Genomic DNA, 22693 nt, shown 5'->3' on the forward strand with positions numbered 1-22693 from the left:
GTGAAATGACGGAGCTGACAACATGGTCAAGGTTTGTGAGGGTGTGAGATCGTGTTTATTAGCGTTGGGTCAAGACTCGATCAGAAAGTCCGCGAATGTTCCAAACGTTAAGGAAGTTTTATATATCAGTACTCCGCGATGTACGCGCTGGCTTAGTGAGAGACAAAGGCACAATCTGTCTGAGCATTCTTCTACAAGGTTCAGATGGCATTCTCCAGCAACCAGAATTCCTCGGTCATGTTCCAGTCGAGACATGTCTCTCGAGAACCATGTTTCATGCTTCAAGAGTCCTCTCGAGTTAACACCATTTTCTAATCCTCAAGTGACAATCAGCGAGACGACTAGAACTCTGGCAATATTATGTTGGACTCCAAGCTAAGGACAGCTTGATGTCTTTACGGAAAATGATTCGGGCGTGAATGTGTAGATATTTTCAAAGCCCATAGGGCGTAAGAACGTCATGCGAAAAACCTATCTTGATGCCGATCCTCATGCCTTGAGCCTATGCACCATCCGAAGTTTCAGGAATACGCCAACTTAATCTATATGAATGATATGCCTTGATTCGAACCGATCGCTAATGCCGCGTTATGCAAAAAGAAAGAAAGAAAAGAACAAGACGTTTTGTTCGGAAGGTTGTGCTTTGCGCCTCCAGAATGTTAGCGATGAAGGATACAGTCAAAACGTGGTCCTCGGGTTCGCAATGAAAAGAAAGTTCGCGCTATTGCCGTGAAACGCATAAATCTTGTCGTGCAATGCCGTATGCTCCAAGAGCTTGGTACTGGTCATTCAAGAGAGTGTACTTTTAGGTGGTCGGATCTAGGGGTCTCTTTCCCGACAATGTCGATTTGTTATACGAGACAAGAGGCCGAAAAAGCCTCGTAAAAGAGACCAGCCTTGTTGAGTCTTGCAGCGTTAGGGATTGTCTCAGAGTCCAGGTACGGTCCATGCATTGAAATCTTGCATTGAACTCGACCGGGCTGGATGTCCGTATTGGTTAGGGGTGGCGCTGACGCAGAAGGAGCAAACATATGCATGCTGAGAGGGATTGAGACCGACGCAGCCTGAGTGCGAGTACATAGCACAAAGGTTACACTGGATCATCCTACCGTCATCGAATGGGATCTGGCAAATGCATCGTGTCATGGGGCTCATGTCGTTGATGAATGCTGGTTGAGAAGGTGCTGGGGCGAAAACTACGGGGGCGTAGCCCATGGTAAAGGAACCGCGCGGATCGAAGACGGGCGCTGTTGATGTTGCGGTAGGAAAATTGACACTGTGCGATTTTGCATGGGCGTGAGGGTGGTTTTGGTTGCTCAGTGGGAAGTGGTTCATTTGTTGGACCTGATGTGTGTGCTGAGGCCTCAGGGGCTGAGGTTGTGGTATGATCTGAGGTGCTTGAGGTGGCTGTGCGTGTTGCACTTGGTGTGGCTGGCGAAGCTGTAACGGATGGCGGATATGTTGGGGCTGCGATAGCGGGTGAGATGGTGGGGCGCTCGAAGCAACTGCGTCTTGATGGACTGCACGAGCGGCTTGGACTATAGCATGGTCAGGTTGTTCTTGGTACGGTGCTGGGCGAGCCTGCTTACTGGGTGGAGACACACGATGCGCTGCAGCCTGACGAAGCGCAGAGCCAGCATCTGTCTGCATGTGCATTTCGTCTCTGTTGAGATCCATAGCAGCCAGGTTTTCGAAAGAGCTGTTCAAGGAAGACAGCGTGTTGCGTCTACTCTGCACACTCGCAGGCCTTTGTTGCTTCTTAGCACTGCCATGACGTCTGAGCTGTACAGCAATTGCGTAGACGGCCTTCGAAGGCGTCTTCAACGAGGCTGTCGAGTTTGAGCGTGGCAATTGCGCTATCTCGAGATTGTCGGATGAAGTGTCGAGCCTGGCCATTTTGGCGGACCGCTCCTGGCCAGCATTGGGCTGAGCGAGAGAATCATGACGATTGGGCCATTTGTTGGCCGGTGTCGAATCGGAATCGCTGTCCGAGTCGTCCCAAAGGTTGGGGTACTTGTCTTTGATCGACTGTGTCTCCTCCTTCGCCCGAGTTGGGCTTTCTTCGATGACTCTGGTTTCGGTCCGCGCGGTCCCGTTGGCATCGATGGTAAGAACGACAGATGTGCGGACTTGTGGCTGTGAGGTCTCTGCGATTGAGGACAGGGAGCCACGTGCTATGCGCTTCAGGGGAGAAGAGCGACGAGGCAGATTGCACACTGAATTGCTCCGACCAAGTGAGGCAGTCGCGTCCGGAACATGTGACACGATGGTTGGGCTAGGCTTCAGAAAATTACCGACCGTGTTGCTTCGCTGAAGGCCGCTGCCCTTCACGGGCGAGCTCGGACCTGAGGTTGAGGGGAAGGCAGGGGCTAAACATGGGTTCCCTGCTGTTGAAGGAGGCATGTCGTCAGTGTTGGGGAAGTGACGTCGCACTGGAGACGAACGCCGGTGCAATGGGTCAACATCAGCTGGTCCAGAGGCCTTCTTGATAGCGGTAGGAGTGGCATACGGGACATTGTTGGAACTTGTGGAGCGGGTGATAGTGGGCCGCGATTGGGACGAGGGCTGAGAAGGAGTGTGGGAATGAGAGGATGGAGGAGGTTGGGAAGGGTTTGAAGCCTGTGAGGATTGGGCAGACCAATTCGAGAAAGGGTCTTCGGCATTGGCAGTCCAAGCGGGAGCAGACAATGGGGCGGAAGCTGGACCAGCGGGATGGGTCCACGAGGTCATGGAATGTGTCGGGGCGGCGAAGCTGAAGGTGGCAGTGTTGAGTTCGGGCTGGCGTTGGGCAGAGGGGTCCAGCATTGCACTGTCCAGTCGCTGTGGCCGCCGCTTGATGGACGAGCCGCGGGTGGGGGGAGGAGTCTGCATCTGGAAGGTCTGAGGTAGGCCGGGGCCCTGGACAAAGACCGGACTCGAGGCATAGTCGAAGGACTGGTAGGGCTGTGGTTGTGCTGGTTGATGTTGATGTTGCTGCAGCTGCTGTTGGGGGAGTAGCTGCTGTGGCGGCAGTTGCTGATGCTGTTGCTGCTGCTGCACCTGATGTTGCTGCTGTTGCCGGGGCTGTGACTGATGTTGTAGCTGGGGTTGTATCTGCGGATACGTCGCATAGCCGTGTGTGTTGGTGTCGATGGACGTGGCAGTCGAGGCTATCGAATCACGCTTGTGGTGAGCATAGTCATAGGCCGGGAAGGCGTCGTGAAAGTGCGTCTGCGTGGGAGTGGCGGCACTGCTATTGTTTGTGGTATGCGTGCTGGAGTGGTCGTTGATGTCGAAGTCAAAGACAGTCGTGGTCGGGGTCGATGACGGCGTAAATTGCTGCCAGTCCCTGTGACAAGGGTCGTGTCAGCCCTGGTGCAGCCCAGTTGTGCGACTTGCTGATGCTTGCGTGCATCATCGCCCTCTACATGCACTCACCACTTCATGTTTGCACTTCTTGCTTCGAACTGGCTCATCTTTCTCACCACAACAAAACATGTGTGTCGTGCGAACCCGTGTCAAACGGCAGGCCCAAGGGTGTATGTACGAAACCCTACTGCTCAGTGCTACGGTCCAGTCCGCTTCTACAAACGTCCCTTGCAGACCACCGACACATGCCACGCCCGTAGCCCACAATCTGCTGCCAACAATTCACCCAGCAGCCCATAGCTTTGTGCAGATGCCGAGACTGTCAGACCCGTTTGCACCTCTTGATTAGACTTCCGCCAAACGAGTCTGCTTCCGCCGCTCCGCGATGTCTATCGCCCACTGTCTCCTGGGTGCGAACCGTTGTCTTGTGAATCTACTCGGCCCCAGGGTCCCATCTGCGAGCCAACCTGCATCTTCTCGTGTGATTGCGTCAGCCCGCCGCTCTAATCGACCTATCTGGCTACTACTCCCATAACGACCACCTACTTGTGTACCAGTTTGTGCGAGGTACACCACATGCCCATAGCAGACCTGACCAGGCACCAACGTACGATAGTCTGCCCACAAGCCTGCATAAGCTGTCCTGCTTTGCCCTGCTTGTGCCCGCAACCAAAGCTCTCCTGATCATTACGTTACCACCGCCATTGCTCGCTCATCCACCCCTTTTGCTTGAAACCGTGATTGTTCCTCTTGGCCTCAGACTACTGCTGGTGAGAAGCTTCTAGTAAAATGCAAAACAGGTAAAATCCAAAAGCTTCCAAATTCGCCGCGCAGACGAGGCAGTTGCTAGCCAGGCACAAGGCTGGGCTTCCCTCGCTTGAGCACGGTCGCCGTACCCACTGCCTTTGCTCCCATTCCGTCTCAACACTCCCAAGCCTGTAAGCCACCGCACTTCTTTCTATCTTGGTTTTCTGTAAAATCGCACGTGGCGGTGACATGGTTCTTGCATCGTCTCCGCTCTTGTCTCGAGTTTCTCGACGAGACTCGAAGGAACCTCGGTGGGCTGACACTTTTCTTCCACTTTCTGCAGTAGACATGGAATCCGTTCTCTACCAAGGCTCTTCCGCATGCACCTCACCCAGCCTATGACCCGATGAGGAAATGACATTCTTCAGCCTCTGCTTTGATGTCTTCGAATGTCGAAGTTGGCATATCTATCTCGGCTGAAAAGTCCTTTGGCTGATGATGTCCTAAACGGCGTCCGTATCTAGCACTGTCAGATTATTGCGCGATCATCGATTGATCCCACCTGGCCCTTTAAAGAAGCGCCGGAATGAGCAATTGACTTCGACTGCTCGGACGGGATTATGCATGTACGTTACTCCGAGGCTCGTGATCCCGCACTATTCCCAAGACGAACTTCACGCTTGATCGTACACTCACGGCACGTTTCGTGTGAACTCTGCTCTACACAGCTTTTCGTGCGCAGCTGGGATCATAATAATAAAGACTGGCCATCTCCGGATGAGCAGTCGTTCGTCAGCCTCTCGTATCACGGGAGAATTGGACGTTTTACCCCTCATCAGACACCCTTTCTCCAGAGTCCAGCTTCATGGCTCGGGTGATGACGATCTGCCGTCCCCCAGATCGACCATTCCCTTACCTCCTACGAGAGTGCTTGGCTAAACTATGCCGCAATATCCGCGTCTCTTGAGGCCATTCTACTTGGGCAGACATTTGGTCTTGCGTACGAAAATGGATTAGCTATGAGCCTCCATCCTTCCTTTATCCACATCCCGTCGTTGGGAACTTAGGAATTTAATACACGCCTTGCGGTGGGCTTCTTACGTTGATACTTATCTGACATGCGATGGCCAGTCCAAGGTTACATGACAACGAGAGTAATCTCAGGCAAGCTCAGTGCAGCCACGAGATAAATGATCGCAGTGACATGGATCCCCAAGTCGAGATAGAGGGCAAGAACCAAATCCGTCCCTACTCCACGACACATTCAAGTTCGCAGAGCCTCAAAGAAGTCATTGCTTTCGCTACGGGCGATCAAGACAATCCCCACAACTGGTCTGGTCGGAAGAAATCCTTTGTGGTCTTCAATGGAGTGGCATTGGTCGGTGCTCATAATCACTATCAGACACGCTTCTGATACAGAACCCAGGTCATGTCTTCGACCATCGGATCCTCGATAGCAGCTGGAGCTTCGCATCAGTTTGCAACTTATTTCGACATCACGAACCAGGCGCAGTTGGTCCTGCCGACCTCCTCATATCTGATTGGCTATGTCGTCGGGCCCTTACTATTTGGGCCACTGAGTGAGAGCTATGGTCGGAAGTGGGTCATGATCTCAACCTTTGTAAGACCTCGTGCTTGACCCGTATTGAGCAGCTTTGATAATGGTCCACAGGCATTGTTCACCATGTTTACCTTGGGATGTGCTTTGGCGAAGAATTTTGTGACCTTGTGCGTATTCAGACTACTTGTCGGCATCGGCGCCTCGAGTCCCATATCCGTGGTGGGAGGGTGAGTACGCAGGTTCGCAAACGTCGTTGAGATACCCCAACTAAACGTTTTACTAGGATTTACGCCGATGTATATCCTGACCCTGTCACTCGAGGTCGAGCTCTGACTATATTCATGACCGTAAGTAGCTCACATTGCATGAAGCCTCGTAGACCACATTAGAGTATGCTGGTGTTGAACTCACGACATCTCGACATTCGCTTATGGGGATGAATGTTGCTTTGTGAACAACATCTTGACAAGATCTTGATATGAGCCTTACTGCCCCAAGAACTCTGATGTGCTGTGGACCGTCTGCGCTCGCGCGTTAGCTCCTCCTTGTGACATGCACGATTGGTCGCCTTGTCCACTAGCGATGTTGGGATTTGCACGCCAGCGTCCAAGAGAAAAACGAAGCAGAGAAACGAGGAGCTAACAATTCAAAAAGGCTACTACTTTTGGTCCAATTCTTGGGCCAATAATGTCCGGGTTCATCGCTACGGTCTCCTGGAGATGGATTTTCTGGCTCTCCTTGATCATAGCAGGGATCACCTGGCCCGTCCTACTCCTCAGCCCTGAGACTTATGCACCTGTTATTCTTGCGACACGAGCACGACGTCTTCGTAAGGAAAACAAGAACCCGAACATCTTCGCACCGCTCGAGCTTGAACATCGTGATATGAAGCAGCTGATCACAGTCGTGCTTACGAGACCGGTGCGGATGTTCTTCACCGAAGCCATCGTGCTATGTAGCTGCTTGTACCTATCCTTCGTCTACGCCATCTTCTACATGTACTTCCAGGCCTACCCACTCATTTTCGAAGGCACCTATCACTTCAATGCCGGCGAAGTTGGGTTGACGTTCCTACCAATCGGGGCCGGAGCCCTTTTGGCGTGCGGCCTATACCTCTATTGGGACGGGGTACTGCAGAGGGCAAAGGCACGGGATCCGCCCGCTGCCTGGTCGCAGAGTGAGGAGTATCGGCGGTTGCCTTTAGCCTGTATTGGCGGTCCGTTGCTTGTACTCAGCTGTTTCTGGCTAGGATGTATGCTACCCTTTCAGCATGGTCAAGATACCGATTACACATCGATCCCGTGGTGATCTGTTGTGGTCATGCTATACAATGTGCTGACTTTAGCTCTTGCAGGGACAGCTCGAGAGGAGGTCCATTGGGCAGTGCCTGTTCTCTCGGCTCTACCATTCGGCATGGGATTTTTGCTACTCTTCATGTCTCTGGTCAAGTATGTTGCTTGTTCAGCCCAATGGACAACGCACAAACATGAGCTGACTCGGCCGTAGCTATCTCGTCGATGCGTATGAGGTATTTGCTGCCAGTGCCATGGCAGCATCGGCTTGCTCAAGGAGCTTGTTTGGTGCAGTTTTACCCTTCGCAGCGAGGCCACTGTAAGTACCATGTTCTGTTCATTGATGAAGATTGAAAATTCTCAAACTTGCAGCGGAGCGTTGGTCCGGCGCGCCAGGCATGTAGCGCGGCGTTGAACTCGCAAGCCATGCCAAGTAAGTTGCTAACCTCGCTGGTATAGATATGCGCGCTTGGGAATAAACTGGGCATGCTCACTGCTAGGTTTCCTAAGTTTAGCTATAAGCGCTATTCCCTTCGCTTTCATCCGCTTTGGAGACAGCATCCGCGAAAAGAGCAACTTCTGCCAATACTTGAAACACTGTAAGATGCAAGAGGAACAGGAGCGGGACGAACAGGAGCGAAGGATGCAGCGAGAGGGTCAAAGTGGGGTCGACAAGACCGCAATTGTGGAGAAACTGGTTTGAACGGACACGCAGCGGGAAGATTTTGGTTGGTTGGTTGACCACAAAAATCATTAACGGAATATTTGGTTTTTTTTGTTAAACGGCCTGGCATTAGAGACGCATGTTACGCTGGGCGAAACAAGGTGAAGTTCGGTTCGACCGCGCACACGACGGCGCAAGACAACTCGAAAGGTTGAGCTCAATCGATTTTATCATGCAGGCACAAAGTTGCTTGTAGGACCTGTTATTCTGTGCATGAACGTAAGAACAAGAGATGTGCGGTGTTCTGCAAGATAGCCTTTACAGCTCGTCTCGCTTTGCCCCATCCTCGCACGCTACCCAGGCATCGTCCCCCTTAGGGCTGCGGACTGAAGATCTCAACAGATCAGATTATGTATTGATGTTATCGGCCGAAGCCTTTGGTTCTTCTGTTCCCCAATTGCGAAGTCCAGGCTTGCAAGTTTTCGGTAATGATGATCGAGGTGATCTGCTCAAAAACAGGCCTCCAGCTGAGAGTCTTGTACTTTGCACTTCTGCAAACCTCCTCGGCCACTAAAGGGAGGATGTGGCTAGAGACCTCCACGAGCCGTCCATGATCATCACAGCGAAATATGCAAGATAGTAATCAAGAAAGCTTCTTTAGAGTACGTGATGATCTGCAAAAAAGTACGATTGCCTTTATACGCCTGGACCCTGTTCCTTCCAGTGAGATGCTCGGCCGAGCGCGCATGCTTTCCATCTTAAGTAATCATAAAGTCTCCATAAATGTCCGCTTTCCTATTCTAGCACACGCGATCTTCTCCGAGTTTGTGCTGGCCGTCCTGTAGGCTATGATCCTACTCCCAGAGTGGAGCAACGACCTCAACTGCCCGCTCAACCACTGCGCGGATCCTGTCAGCCATGCTTCGCATGCCGCATTCTACCTCGAGTGTTTCGAGCCAAACCTTGGCCACGGTCTTGTCTACCCTGATCTCCAAGCCCGGCACGGGTATACCTGCTTTGTGAAGGCGTTCGAGCTCTACCATCTCAAGATGAGCTCTGGCTTTCTCTTTCGCTATAGGATCGTCAGAAGTGGTACTGTCATCTTCCTCGGAGATGCTGAGTTTAGGCCTCGAAATGGGAGTTATGGCATCCTCGCCGAACTGAGCTTCGAGGAACATACACAGCCTAGAAAGGCGTTCAGATGGAGTAATGTGTGCATGAAGATTGCGTTTCTTCTCGTGATGGTCGTGTGAGTGAGGAACCGATGATTCTGCAACTCTGTTAGCAGAGGGTTCGCCTGGATGACAAGTGGGTACTTACGCTTCACAGCTGCAGGGCTGCTCTCGACTGTCAACAGAACAGCAAGAACGGCATCCGCAATTCCGTCGTTTGCAATGTTGCCTTCCCATTCAACCTCGACCTCGCCACGGTTGGCAACTTTGACTCTGACTGAACTCATGACCTCGAAGATGGTCTCTTGTTGCCTCTCTATCTCCTCGTCGGCCTCTTCAATCTTGGCTGGGTTGCCATTGGTTTCTTCTTTGGCGCTTTCGGACAGCGATGATGTGGTTCTGACAGCTCCGAAGGTCCCCTCCAGAGCCCATTTGATCAGATCAAGGCCTGCAGCAGCAAGCGTTAGTTTTTGGCGGCACAAGATTGTTGTGGTCGTTAGGCCGGCATATTCTTTGAGATCTTCAGGCGCCATCAAGCTAAGTTTGAAATCGTTCTGTACCAGAACACCAGAGACCACCTGATCCCCCTTTGTTGTCTTGAATTTCTTCTCATCTCTTGTTGCGCTTTCTTCATCCGAACTGGGAGGAGAAGGAGGGCCAGCTGATAACTGTATTTGGTTTGCAAGTCGACCAACAACTTTGGCAATCTTGTCTTGTTTGAAAGGAATGCGAAGCTCCTCACAGTTCGCTGGAGAGAATACCTTGACGGGTGTCGTCTTATTCGCGTTCAGCGATAAGAGCTTAGACTTGAGTCTCATCATGTTTGTCTTCTCTCCATGTACCAAGATCTGTTGACATTGAGTTAGCCAAGGCAATAGTTGATTTTGCAGTATCTCTTACCACGACAGGAGCTGCAACTTCTTCGATGAATTCGCGGTTCTCGGTACCGTCAACGTGTGCTGCAAACGAGTATTCCTGAACAGTACATCTTCTCGGAATCATGACCTTTTCTCCCTCGGCGCCTGGCTTTCCTCTCCCGCCGAGGCCCTGTACTCTGCCACCCACCCTGCCAGTCATGACTGCCTGGATGCTTTCGGGCTCGGTCAGGATCATCTTTGCCATAGTGCCCTCGACGCTATAACCAGTGACGATAACACCATTCTTGGGGTCAGGCGCCCAGCGCTCGAGAAGAGCACGAGACACACCATTCTGAAGCATACCGGGAGACGCAAGCATGACGCATCCGCCAACATCATCGAACCTGTCGAGAGACTTCAAGTTGCGAATCCAGCGGAAGTCCCATGGGCCTCCAGCACCTGCTTCGCCGTTGCTACCGTCGGCTGTTTGAGCAAGTCTGTTCTGGAACATGGACTTGATGTTGTCGTTCATGGCATCAATGTACGTTTGGTAAACAAGCATGCACTTCTTGGCCAGGTTGCTTGCATAGTATATAGGATACTTCCTGTATTCAGGGTGACGGTTCCAGTAGTCTTCCAGGATCAGAAGCAGCTCTTGTGCACGACCAATGGCAAAGACAGGCATTAGGACGCGTCCTCCACGATTCAGAACGCCCGTCAAACTCTTCATCAAGGCAGTCTCTCGCTCCACTCGTGGAATGTGAGAGGCAACGCCAAAGGTAGACTCCGTGATTAAGACGTCTACTTTGACACCCTTGGGAGCCGAAGCAGGAATCAGATGACGATCGTGCTCTCTCGAATAGTCACCTGTAAAGAGGATGTTGAGGCCAGCAATCTCGATTACGTACATGGCTGCGCCAAGAACGTGGCCAGCTGGATAAGGGGTAATCCGTATGCCTGCATGGGTGTGTGTAGTGTGAAATGCGATAGTCTGGATCATGGGAAGAGTTGAAAGAACATCGGCCTCGGTGTAGAGCTGGGTCGGCTGTTCTGCAGATGCATGAGTGTTTCTGACGAAAAGTCAGCCAAATGTCCAAAGTTTCAGAAGCGAGAGAGACAGACTGTACACGGACTGAGTCTTGCATCAGCCATTTGTAGATGGCTTTGGTCGGGTGGGTCATGAAGACGCGACCCTTGAAATTAGTCTTGGCCATGACATATGGGAGGGAGGCGGCATGGTCCAGATGGAAGCTGCACCGAGTGTTAGCCATGGAGAGTTCCCGTCATGTAGGCGTCAAACATGGAAGTTTTAAGGCAGAGTTTGAACCAAGCTCACGGTCACCGGCACACAAGGAAAAGTGGTGGAAACAAGGTTTCGATTTGGTTTATATACATACTGCTGGGGGAAGCTGCATGGGTATGCAGAGTAATGGTTGCAGATGCAAGCCAGTCAGGGAGGTGGGGGAATGCAAAGAGAAAAGCTGGTGCTGGTGCAGTGACCGTGAGGCAGATGGCGGAGCAGGCGGCAAAGACTTACTGAGTAATGAGAAGAATGTCGACAGTGCTCAGGTCGAATTCGTCGTAGAAGGGAAGAGAAGCCAGACCATCGTAGGCAGGGTGGGCGCCAGCATCGAGCATGACGGTCTTGCCCTTGTACTGTATGATGTGGCACGAACGGCCGACTTCGTTTCCACCACCCAAGCACAAGAACATCAACTCGTCTGAGGGGTCGATGGGTTCGTCGGGCTCTGGTGTGGCCGTGTCCAGCTTTCGTTTCGTGGCCATGGCGAGAGGAAGCTGCTGTCGCAAAGGCTGCTCAGGTGTCTAATGTGGTATACAGAAAGATAGGGCGGCTGTGTACAATTCGGTAGAGATGGGCGCATTCAAAGTCAGAAACGGCGCTTCTACTGCTGGGGAATTGATGATGGGTGAAGAAGGTGAGAGAGAGGTTGTGAGCACGGAGCAGTGACGCCGGGCAAGCTGACGAGAGCACGGCAGCTTCCGCCCCGCCGTCTTCGAGCAACGAGAAGCAGCAGCGAGCAGCGAGCAGCCAACAATAAACGACCATCACTCTCGCTGCGACACCGACACAAGCGCCCCTCGCCCGCCGCCTCGAGACCGCCATCTCCATCTAGGGCAACAACAAATTCCTCACTCGGAATGCTCTGCTAAATCGTCCTTTCATCTGCCACCACCCCAGCTGCGCAGCGGCCACGGCCGCATCAATCTTCCAGTGGACCACGACACCACTCCCCCCACCTCTCGTCGCCAACATGTCGCACAACATGTCTCCGCCTCAGCAGCAACAGCAGCAACAGCAGCAGCACCCTCAGCATCCTCAGCTCCCTCCACACCAGCGACCCAATCCTCACCTACCACACCAGTCGCACCAGCCTCACCAGCCCATGCAGCCCGTCTCGCGTCCTTATTCTCCTTATCCACCAAGTTCGTCGCCGACTGCAATCGCCCTACCTCCTGCCAAACGTCCGCGCCTTTCACCCAATCCTCAGTCGCCGCACGCTGCACAGAGCCCGTACCCCCCGCCTCCTGCTCTTTCCGACTCTTCCTACGCCAACTACTCGCCCATGACTGCTGGGAGCCCGCCCGCCTTCAATGCCCCTCAACCCTACGCTCCCTCTCCTGTGCCCGGCGCCATGGGCCCACCTCCAAGGCCTACTCAGGAAAAGGCAGAAAAAGAAGACAAGGAAAAAATCACTGACATCAGCGACGTCACCGACGTCTTCCATGGCTCCGGTATTGATCTCAGGGAAGAGGAGAACTACATGACCACCACCTACCGGAATGTGCACAAAAATCCCTCCTTCACTACTTCCTTTGGCTCAAACACAACTGTCGCTTCGCCAAACAATAGCTTTGGTCTGGTCTCGCAAGGCAGTTTCGGAAGTCAGCCTGCCTTTGGCGGAAGCGGGCCCATTTCACAACCACCCGTGTCGCAAGAATCTGTCAAGAATGAGCTCGACGAGAAACATCGCGCTGCTGCACTGGCCCACAGTGAGAAGCGTCAGCAACATCTCAACGACCCATTTCTGCAAGCAAACAACATCCGTCATCGTATGCATAGGATCGCTTACGACCAGGGTGTGGCCCTCAACGTGGAAGGTCTGTACGACAAACTACCCGAGCGTCCACAGGGCATTCAAGGTGTCTCTGCGACTGGCCCCAATGGCACCGCCGCAGCCGTCAAGGCACATGGCTTACTTCAAGAGACGGCGCCCCTGGCTGAGATACTCACCCTTGTATCGCTCGCTGCGAACGAACGAGTGCGTTCCTTGGTCGACGAGTCATATGCCATCGCTCGTGGAAGACGCTACGGTAGTCACGGAGTGGTCCCTCCCAGCTTGTCAGATCTTGCAATCGGCGAGAACGAAACGGCTGCCGTGGCTGAGATACCGCGCATCACCAACTCTGCTTGGGAGAAGGTCCCGGAAGACAACATCATTGGCCTAGAGGATGGAGCGGTAAAGGCTGCGACTCCTGGTAAGTGCCTATTTCTTCGCACAGAAGTTCCATCTCTAATCTCAAAACTTAGAAAACAAGCCACTACCAACAAAGTCGTTCTCTTCTGCCATATCTACTCATCTATTACAGTTGGCGAAACAGGACCGCGATGCTGAGCGAGAACGTGTACGTAAACGTCAGGAACGTGCTAAGCGCGCCAACAATAGCCTGAACGCGGACGGTGTTGGTGGTATTGATGCAACATCCGGCCCTGCAACGCCCTCTGCAGCGGCCGCTCCTTCTTCCGCAGATCCTTCCAGTCAAGCTGCTCCAGAAAAGCCGATGACCAAAAAGGAACGCGAACGACAGGCTAAGATGGGCCAGACCGAGGAAGTCCTCCACAAAAACTCCAACACAACTGCCGCCCTCCAGCTGGGAATGGGCAAGAAGAAGAAGTATAGTTGGTTAACGGGTGGCGCACCAGCGGCACCTGTGAACCCGTACAAGCAGACGCCGAAATCTGCTTCCGCTATCGCAGCGACAAACGGCACTGGCGGTGGGAAAAGTTCCTCGGGCAGCGGCAATAGCACAGATATGGCATTACAGGCCCGCGAACGGAAGTGGGGAAGTTGGAGAGAAGACGGCGTGGAAGGCAGAGGCATTCAGATCAGAGATTGGGTTGTCGTTCTTGACAGAGATGGCAAAGAGAAAAAGGCACTCCAGAAGAGCCTGCTGAAGCTTGACAGCTCGGGAGAGTAAGTGCACGCGCCCCGTGCTTGCATTGTTATACCAAAATTGGGCGGTCGTGGAGAAAACGAAAGCAACGGCCAAAAACGAAAGCGTCAATAACGCTATTCATAATGAAATGATACCAACCAGATCGTCTTGCCTTGGGCTTCGAGCCTCAAACACGTACACGTGTGTGTCGCATCTCGCTCTCTATTGGGACGGCATCAAGTCTCTGAAAAACCTCCTCGTTGTCGACTTCTACCAAACGTGACGGACTTTGGTACGAATCTCAGAGCGGCCATTGACTCGACAACAACGTCCATCGATACATCTCTGTCTCCGCCTTGACTGCTATTCATGACATGCAGTCCGTCTGCATCCTCGGCGGTGTTCTTTGTGACAGCCTTCTGACTGGCTGTGGCATTCTGCTTTTTTGCATGAGCTTTGGTGTTGCCAAGCAGCAGTGAGGTACGATTGTCGGAGCCATGATTCACGATATAGAAGTCGAAGTCCTGAGGAAACATATGCTTGTCGACCAAATGCATCCGGCGCTTGTGTGGAGTTCGGCAGACTTTGTCGCAATCCTCGACGAAGCAGCGGTAGATCTTGTCTCCTCTATCGCGTTTGACAAGATTGATAGCATCGTGTCTTTCAGCGATGTGCAGAGAGAGAAAATGATCGGTAGGAAAGTTCTTGCCACAATCAAGACATCTGTTTACGTGTGTCTTGTGGTAGTGTGCTTCATAATCATGGTATGTTGAAAAATTGACCGGGTCGTGAGGTGGTAGCATGCAAGTTATAAATGTGCTTGCGTCGGGTGCTGTCGAATGATCCAGCTGTGCATACTTGCCCGGCGGCAGACTAGATTCATCAACCGGCGATGAAGATCGATGACAATCATCAGAAGAGTCTTGTCGAGTCCGTTTAGACATGGTGCATACTCGAGTATTATGTCGTGGTCTAACAGAATGGAAGGCAGAAGGTGATGGATGGTACAGAATGCGGTGGTAGCAGGGTCATGGGGGCTGCAAGAGGGTCATTACAAAAACAGCGGGCGGCTGAAATGAGAGCGGATGCTACGTCTCTGGCCTCTAATTACGGACGTCGCTGCCACTCCACAACCGACCTTGCTTTCTACGCAGTCGCTTCCTCGCCCTGGCTCTTCACACCGGCAACAGATCTCTACCTGTTGCGCGCCCACCATTTTCAAGTCCGCCATCGCTGCCCTTCATGGATCGCGCCGGCTCGTTCGCAATCTCCGGATATCAGCACGTTTACATCTGACCTCGCGCACTGTGGTCACCACCGACCGGGTTATAGGCGCTCTATGACGAGCGCCATTCTCTAACATGGAACCCACAGGCGATCAGGCCCTTGCGTATGCACACACGGACTCCATGACAAGCGACATGGCACTTACTCTCTTCGCAGCAAGGCCAATGCTCTCGAGCAAGAATTCACCCACACGCTGCAGGCTGCCGAATCTGCCTTGGATACTGTGTTTCTAGTCTTGCAGCAGTGAGTCAGGAGACCGCTTCCGCGTCTGATCAGCCTTACTTATACCAAGTCCATCAGATACCGCGCGGCGGCCGCGCATGCTCTCGCTACTGACTTTATGTCTGCACGCGCCGGAGATGTTGAAGTACGCCTTTGGAACGCTCACAATCGCCTGAACGTCCGCCTGCGCAAGCAGCTTAGTAAGGTCAGTCACAGAATGCTTTTTCGACACCACCAGCTCTTGCTCACCTACATGACCAGCTGCGCAAGGACCGCTCTAGCAAGCCCGTGGAGACGCGCAAGTTCATCAAGACCTACCTCGAGTTCCTAAAGGACAGCCAACGCTTCTATAGAGACTACATTCAGAAGCTGAATGCCAGATTTGGCGGCATCCAAGACCTGGAGCGCATCGCTCGCCGAGTCAGATCCGATCGTACGTGTTCCTCCCACTGGCCTTTGTTGTTCATACAGGACTGACCCCGCGTAGCTGTGCCAAAGTCCTCGAAGAGACCTTTGTCTTCCCACGTTCAAGCCGCCGTTATCCTATCCTGTCACCAAACCTTGATTTACCTTGGCGATCTGTTTCGCTACCGCGCTGCTGAGAGGCTCGACAAAGAACCCGACTGGGGCCCAGCTATTGGCTACTATGCTCTGGCTGCGTCCCTGCGCCCCGACTCTGGACTCGCTTTTCACCAACAATCTGTGGTTGCCTTTGAGCAAGGCGACTATCTACGTTCTACATACTACCTTTACCGTTCCATCAACGTGGTTGAACCCCACCCAAATGCCATTCCAAATCTGGAATTGCAGTTCAAGAAGATCACTACCGGGTGGCAGAAGGGCGATCTGGTGCCCAAGCACTCTCCTAAGGATCAGGTCGCTTCCCGTAAGGCTCTGCTATCTTGGTTCATTCGTTTCCACAGCCTTAGCTACAATGGTCAGTTGTTCCCTGGCTACGACGAGCTCGAGCGTGAAGTTCTGAGCCGCACGATTACCGAGATAAAAGGACGTACACTGGATGGCGTTCTGTCCAAAATGAGTCTGATCAACTTCTGCGCTCAGGCCACAGCTGGCAATCAATTCGAAAGCAAGCCTGATCAACACAAGTTCATGCAGTCGTATTTCTTCTTCCTACGACTCAACGTGAAATTCTTCACAGCGATCCTGCAGACTTATCATGATGATCTCGGAGAGCATATTCAGGAGCACACTACAACTTCGGATCTTACCGACAGAATCACGGATGTGGCACGGCATGTTCTGCCTGCTCTACGTCTCTACAGTACTTGGCTGCTCAGTAACGCTCACATAGTTACAGCACGCGTTGGCGACGGACCTATTCAAGAAGCCATGGATCGTTTCTGGCACGTATATGCCAGAACCCTGTCTGCTGTGGCGTCGAGCTTCTCGTTCAGAGAGCTCAGCGAAGTTCCATACCAGCTTGAGGAAGACGTCAATGCCTATGGCCTTAGACCCCTAAACTCTGACAGATCGTGCAAAGTCTGGCTACATGTTGCGACCGGAGAGTCCAAGGCGAAATACGACGACGAGGGCGTGACGCGTCTGAAAATTGATGAAGAGATGCTTGGAAGAATCCGCGAACTTCTCTTTGATGCGTTGTTGCTCGCTGTGGACAAGGTTCGTCATCACACATGCGTAAACATGACGTAGACTAAATTTCGCTACAGGACGTGCCCATCACCTTTGACGGTTCACAATTTATCCCCCAGGATGGTCAGCTGATAGATTCAGCTGCGGATGTAGTCTTGGTGCATGACACTGCGACTGTTATTGCTCAGCAGGAAACCGCTGCCACGAAACGCACACCACAAGCTCCTGTATCATCTGGTCCAACGAACACTAGTAGCAAACAGCTCAACCGAGAGGCTCAACTTAGTCGAATGGTCGACGATCTCGTCGGACCTGACGAAGATGATGACCTCGTCCCTGCCGCGCTCGGACAAGATTCTCTCGGCATTACTGGCCACAACAATATCACTTCGCTCAGGGGCATTTCGCCGTGTACTCTCCAGGGTGTTCGTACGCCCGACACGCGGACAGAAGCTTGGCAGCTACCCCTGAGCCCAACTGGACCTCCTGCGCAGCGATTGTACTCGGTTTCCAATATATGGAATGACACACCAGCACGAGAAATCAGTCCAATCACCCCATACGGGAGTGCACCTCCTGGTTTACCTGCCAGAACTTCGAATGCCCACTCTCGTGTCAATTCAACCAGCTCGGTTCGAAGTCCGCTTCAACATCTAGATGGATTGTCCTCGTTCGAGCCAACACCCAATCTCAACAATAACGTTTCCCGTGGAGACCGGTATCATAGTTTCTCAGGACACTATGCAGGCATGCAAAGCCCTCTTCTCTTTGGAGCGGGCACGTCACCATGGAGCACGGGACCTAGGAAATCAGTTCCGAATGTCACACCTCCTAACGGTCAAGGTGGCTGAATTTCTAAGGGTGTCTTGACAAGGCTGAAAAACGCAGCATCCTATCGATCCTGTTCGCATCCAAGAGCCTCTGGCATAAACTGACAAGCTGCGTTGGTCCCTAAGGAAAGGCATGTGTCCGAGGATACTTTGCTGTGAAGAACGAAGACTTACAGGAGTCCGGGCATCTCCTTGAGTGCAATCCTCACATTATCAGACTCACATTATCAGATATGAACAGTCTTGCAGCTCAGTACACAGACAGAAGGTCGAGTGTTGCGAAGGACGAGAGGCACTGAAACGGGTTCAAACATGGCTTGCCTTATGGTACACGTCATGTACATATCTTACAATGGTTACTGTGCGGATCGCCTCCGAGTGGCCAATATATGTAGAGAATGGCAACCACATTGACGAAAAGCCTGCACTCCACTCACATCTTCCTGGCCATCCAAAAGCTAGGCTTGTACGTGTTTTGCAGCATACTTCGCGGATCTTGAATGTAACCAGCTTCTCCGTGCACTGGGTTGTGCTCTATGACCTCGAATCCAAAATATTCAACCAACTTGACGACTTCCTCGTCGGCGAGCTCGAAAGAGCCCGATTCGCCAATGCCCTGATTTCTGTCTTGATTTTCCCTGCCTGTTTCGGAAGAGGAAGAGATTTTTTGCTTTTCGGGCGAGCCACCTTCGAAATGCCAGAGGAGGGGACCCAGATTTATCCACACGCCCCCTGGTTTGAGACAGTGTTTGACGGTCTCAATATACGCGATCAAGTTGGGAGCCGTGTCCACGAAGAAGCATGTGGTGACTGCATCGAAGGCAGCTCTGTATCGTTCTTCCTTGTAAAGCACACAAAAATCACCAGAGGACATTGACATGCGTTGGTAAGCATGCAATTCTGAGCTCAGAGTCTTGCAGCTCTTGTCCAGCTCTTCAGCAGGCCATACATCGGGTATCTGTATCTCTTGCAATTGATGAGAGCGATGTGTGTGATTTGAAAATCCAAGTGCCCAGGGAAAGATAGAGCGTGACTTTGGGCCTGAGGTGTAGTTGAGTATCCAATTGCTGACGAGAAGCTGGTGGTACGATATTTCGTTCCCTTCCATGGCGTATCCCGCATTACATATCTCAAAGGCCAGACGTCCCAGTCCGGCACCAGGGACTAGTACGCTCACGTTTGATCGCTTAGACGGACTGACATGTTCAAAAGCTCTGTTGAGACCAGCCAAGATGGGTCTGTAGCATGCCTCTCGTTCGCGTGCACCTTCAGCCGACCAATCGCGATACAACTGGCGGATGGTGGAGCGTACTTTGTCCATGTCTTGCGAGGTCGCAGCTCCGCGCCATTCGGTTGATTCAGGATCCAGTCCGTACATATCAAGACCCAAGGCAAGAACAGTGTCAGCAATGTCGGCATTTGCGTCAATTGCTGCGTCCACAGCATCGAGTGTCTTGGGTAGATTGAATGACTCAGAGGCTAGTAGTTCCATGTGAGCCGAGGGAAGGGAGTAGAAAGATTGGCGTCTCAGATGGGTTATGTTGTAATGGGCAGCCTGGCGGTATTGTCTAGTGTCGCTGCTTTAGAATGCATTCCTTTTCCTCTAAGCTTCGATATTGTCTTTGAATTTCACACATTCGCACCCCTCCAGCTCAGGCCGGCTACCAGAGATATGGGACATGATCTACTCACCGGAAAGAATCAAGGGCAGCAAAGAGGACCCGTCTTTCTTCGGGGTCAGAGAGCGGGTCTACCTCCGAACCCTCGTCGTCTGCCACTTCCTCACCAGGCACTAGGGTATGCTCTTCTTTATTTTCCATGATGCCCAGGAACCTTGTGCCAGAGGGCCACTATGTAAAGCGTAAACGAAGACTATGTAGATGCTCAGTTGTCGCCAGAAAACAACAAGACAAGCAGCAAACAAGGCAAACATGGTGGTCATGTTTGTTACAGTCGACCATCAATGCTATTGGATCTCACAACCCCAAACCACGAACAAACATACCAATAGTGAACATGTCTATTGAGTCAAACAACCAACTCACGGATGGTGCTGGCAAAGAGCCTAGTGTGACAGAACCGATTCAATTTTCCATTCCCTTGCCAAACGCACCAGGATGCCGCATTCACGCGCATCTGACCATCCTCGCGACATCTATTCTTCTGTTCTGCACGAGCACCACGGCCGAATACTCTTCCTCCGCCAGACCCTCGCTCGGAAGCTTTGTCTATGCTATGCCTGACGTATGCATCCATTAAAAGATTTGGTCCGACACCCAGACGCTAATGCTGAAATGTAGCGCTACAACTCTTCGGCACCGCTCAGCACACCTCTATACACGCTTCCGTCAAGCCTGGACTTTGCCGATCGGTTGGCGAAAACATTGGCAAGAAGGACGAAGCTGCCAGTCCAGGTTGGCAGCTCGGTCAATTTCTCATCGGCTGGAAACGGTGGCAGCATAGAAGAGGAGATGGAGGCGTTCAGACAATTGGTGGTCGTTGTGCTAAAAGAGGTCGAGAGTGCAAGAGCCGGATGATCAAACCAAGTTGGGGGAAGCTCTCATACAAAAGGTTTGAGCTGATGGCTAATACACCTCGGGTGGTATGCTGCATAAGCTGGAGGTTATACCGCAATGCCGCTGGGACCTGGTCATAAGGTGCACGATCTCACTGCAAAGAGCGTGTCTTCGTAGAGTCGTATGGCCGTCCAGCCGATACCTGACGGCTGAAGGATCGACGGGAGAAGTTGTCGCGCTCGAAACATTGGACATTTGTTCTTCAAGACGACGATTTACGATAATCGAGACGACAGGCCGAGCGCAGCATGAAGCGTCTTTCCTCGCAAGTCTGCATACAGACTGGCCACGAGATTACTCCCAGAGAACTCGTTCAATGGTCCTCCTTACCACAGACACAGAAGATATGTAGCGAGTGCGCCGATGACTGTCAAAGGAGGGCTGGAGTAATATACCAAGGTTGGCCTGACTTGTACTTCCGCCGTCTAGCAAGAGCTATAGTACAGGCAGACATGAAAGGATACAATGACAACTTGCTTATGATGGCGTGCCTCAGCTGCCATAACCAGATGCTATACTGATGTTTAAACCATATCTACTGATGGCCCTCGCACAACTCCGAATTGTACGCGACAGTCTCGCATCTCAGGTCATGTCGTCCCGTCTAGTTAGCTCTTCGGGGCCACCACTTGGGTTCTGAGCAAGATTAAAACTCGCAAACAAAGGGACATGGTCGCTAGGTCCTCTTTCCTTCTCCGTAGCACAAATACCAGCATCCACGATGTTTCTGCCCAGTGACCTGGAGCAAATGATTAGGTCAACCCTATCACAGCTACTTCCGAACTCCCTCCCACGAGGATAATACGTGTATCCTTTCTCGTCTCCATGGATGTGTCTATATGTGTCAATAGCCTTGAGCCCGTTGTCCGTGTCGAAGAACTTCTTGTTGAAGTCGGCGCGATTGATAACGTGTTGCTGAGGATAGGTCCGTAGATTAGGGTGACCATCTATACGGGAACGAGCGATATTCATGTCGCCAGCAAGGATCACATGATAACCCTGTTCTTCGAGCAGTTTGGCCTCGTCGAGTATGTGCTTATGGACCGCTAGTTTCCGGTCGTGTCTGGTCCCCTCGACAGCTCCAGTCTGGCTCTTGTAAGCATTGTCCGTGCCATTGACAGCATAAATGTTCCAGATGCTGAACGACGGATTCTCTGTTTCGGTGATCTGGATCCGACCTTCAAGATCCCAGCTCACATTTCGTACAACTGGTTTGAATCTTGCGATCCAGTCTTTACGTATGATGGTACATACACCATAGATTTTTCTACCAAATCCACGAGCATTATGAGGATCGGTCGGCAGACAGAAGTGAGCCTCGTAGTCAGGCTCGCCCGCTACAGTGCTCTTGACAGCTTTTTGGACTGCTGACTTGGTCGCCTTATCATCTGGCTTAATCTTCACCTCTTGAAGGCAAAGGATTGTAGGCCAGTCATGTCGTCGTAGGAAATCCCGAAGAGAAGCTGTGGTCGGCGCGTCTCCTTTTGGCCCTTTGGAGGTCGAACTCTTGGGTCTGAAAAAGGAGGTTATTGGCCTTTGTATGAAGGGTTGGATACCGTTGATATTCCAGGAGTATACTTGGAGATGATTGATGTCCGGATGCTTGACCGTCACGGTGATGGGCTGTCTTTCGTTGTTGCCCAGCCGCCTTCTCTTGAGTGCTGGCGGACTGAAGCTCATACTACAGTACTGTTTGAGAAGTCCAGACCGAGAGCCTAGCATCGAGTGTCTCGATCTTACCAGATAAGGACATGTAGACATTGAGCCAGGAGTGTTTCAAATGACGAAGTTGCGAGCGACTGCTGTCCGGGCCGTTCTTGCTTGCAAAGATCTCCTACGTCGACCATCGCCGGCTCCGATTATAATACCGATGCAACATTGGTTTCGCTTTCTCATACTTCTCGAATCCTGTAGCATGCGATTCAATCTATTTTCTTACTCGAACGGTAGACTATACACCACAAGAGATGCACGAACATGGCGCGGCCAAGTGCTTTCCCGCTCCACACCCTCGGCGAGATGTTTCCCGCTTTTGGTGAGTTTGCCGATCAACAGATAAATAGAACATGTTATTCCTGACGCCAATGGTCTGCAATCATACAACATTTCCAGACAACGAATCGTACCTCAACATGGACACGACCAAGAATCAAAGCGCGATCCTCCACAGAAGTCTGCACACGGGTCCTATCCCGGTGGTTGGGGCGAGCGGGAACTACTTACACCTCGCCGGTGGTGGGAAACTACTCGACGCTACTGGAGGGGCAGCAGTATCGTGTCTAGGACATGGAAACAAACGTGTGAAAGAGGCTATAATCGAACAGCTGGACATTGTCTCATACGTGCATTC

General features: G+C 52.1%; 9 protein-coding genes across 9 annotated transcripts; 4 read left to right on the forward strand and 5 right to left on the reverse strand.

Annotated features, from left to right (window-relative positions):
- Window positions 1-927: 927 nt before the first annotated feature.
- AUEXF2481DRAFT_30999 (uncharacterized protein) lies at window positions 928-3455 on the reverse strand (the record flags this gene model as incomplete). The annotated part of the gene is made up of 2 exons (XM_013486846.1): window positions 928-3328; window positions 3418-3455. The coding sequence occupies 2 exons, from the start codon at window positions 3453-3455 to the stop codon at window positions 928-930; spliced, it is 2439 nt and encodes an 812-aa protein (XP_013342300.1).
- A 1844-nt stretch (window positions 3456-5299) lies between these two features.
- AUEXF2481DRAFT_99204 (uncharacterized protein) lies at window positions 5300-7911 on the forward strand (the record flags this gene model as incomplete). The annotated part of the gene is made up of 8 exons (XM_013486983.1): window positions 5300-5473; window positions 5522-5716; window positions 5768-5883; window positions 5940-6003; window positions 6311-6908; window positions 7011-7104; window positions 7163-7267; window positions 7408-7911. 8 exons carry the CDS (start codon window positions 5300-5302, stop codon window positions 7649-7651), a joined length of 1590 nt encoding a protein of 529 aa, XP_013342437.1. The 3' UTR covers window positions 7652-7911.
- Window positions 7912-8466: 555 nt separating this feature from the next.
- On the reverse strand, window positions 8467-11426 carry AUEXF2481DRAFT_6499 (uncharacterized protein; the record flags this gene model as incomplete). The annotated part of the gene is made up of 5 exons (XM_013486785.1): window positions 8467-8882; window positions 8933-9632; window positions 9685-10711; window positions 10764-10892; window positions 11179-11426. 5 exons carry the CDS (start codon window positions 11424-11426, stop codon window positions 8467-8469), a joined length of 2520 nt encoding a protein of 839 aa, XP_013342239.1.
- Window positions 11427-11914: 488 nt separating this feature from the next.
- On the forward strand, window positions 11915-13859 carry AUEXF2481DRAFT_6500 (uncharacterized protein; the record flags this gene model as incomplete). The annotated part of the gene is made up of 2 exons (XM_013486786.1): window positions 11915-13139; window positions 13192-13859. The coding sequence occupies 2 exons, from the start codon at window positions 11915-11917 to the stop codon at window positions 13857-13859; spliced, it is 1893 nt and encodes a 630-aa protein (XP_013342240.1).
- A 194-nt stretch (window positions 13860-14053) lies between these two features.
- AUEXF2481DRAFT_31004 (uncharacterized protein) lies at window positions 14054-14761 on the reverse strand (the record flags this gene model as incomplete). The annotated part of the gene is made up of 1 exon (XM_013486847.1): window positions 14054-14761. The coding sequence occupies one exon, from the start codon at window positions 14759-14761 to the stop codon at window positions 14054-14056; it is 708 nt and encodes a 235-aa protein (XP_013342301.1).
- A 209-nt stretch (window positions 14762-14970) lies between these two features.
- Window positions 14971-17994, forward strand: AUEXF2481DRAFT_317470 (uncharacterized protein). The gene is made up of 6 exons (XM_013486984.1): window positions 14971-15207; window positions 15261-15347; window positions 15405-15531; window positions 15588-15759; window positions 15814-16964; window positions 17015-17994. The coding sequence occupies exons 1-6, from the start codon at window positions 15179-15181 to the stop codon at window positions 17786-17788; spliced, it is 2340 nt and encodes a 779-aa protein (XP_013342438.1). The 5' UTR covers window positions 14971-15178; the 3' UTR covers window positions 17789-17994.
- Window positions 17995-19641, reverse strand: AUEXF2481DRAFT_316908 (uncharacterized protein). Its single transcript, XM_013486985.1, has 2 exons — window positions 19460-19641; window positions 17995-19335 (listed from the first exon to the last, which is right to left on the reverse strand). The coding sequence occupies exons 1-2, from the start codon at window positions 19585-19587 to the stop codon at window positions 18201-18203; spliced, it is 1263 nt and encodes a 420-aa protein (XP_013342439.1). The 5' UTR covers window positions 19588-19641; the 3' UTR covers window positions 17995-18200.
- A 142-nt stretch (window positions 19642-19783) lies between these two features.
- On the forward strand, window positions 19784-20304 carry AUEXF2481DRAFT_31007 (uncharacterized protein; the record flags this gene model as incomplete). Its single annotated transcript, XM_013486848.1, has 2 exons — window positions 19784-20011; window positions 20068-20304. The coding sequence occupies 2 exons, from the start codon at window positions 19784-19786 to the stop codon at window positions 20302-20304; spliced, it is 465 nt and encodes a 154-aa protein (XP_013342302.1).
- Window positions 20305-20475: 171 nt separating this feature from the next.
- Window positions 20476-22503, reverse strand: AUEXF2481DRAFT_316906 (uncharacterized protein). The gene is made up of 2 exons (XM_013486986.1): window positions 22437-22503; window positions 20476-22378 (listed from the first exon to the last, which is right to left on the reverse strand). Exon 2 carries the CDS (start codon window positions 22102-22104, stop codon window positions 20929-20931), a length of 1176 nt encoding a protein of 391 aa, XP_013342440.1. The 5' UTR covers window positions 22105-22378; window positions 22437-22503; the 3' UTR covers window positions 20476-20928.
- Window positions 22504-22693: the final 190 nt, after the last annotated feature.

This window comes from Aureobasidium subglaciale (assembly GCF_000721755.1).
Source record: "Aureobasidium subglaciale EXF-2481 unplaced genomic scaffold scaffold_15, whole genome shotgun sequence".
NCBI lineage: Eukaryota > Fungi > Ascomycota > Dothideomycetes > Dothideales > Saccotheciaceae > Aureobasidium > Aureobasidium subglaciale.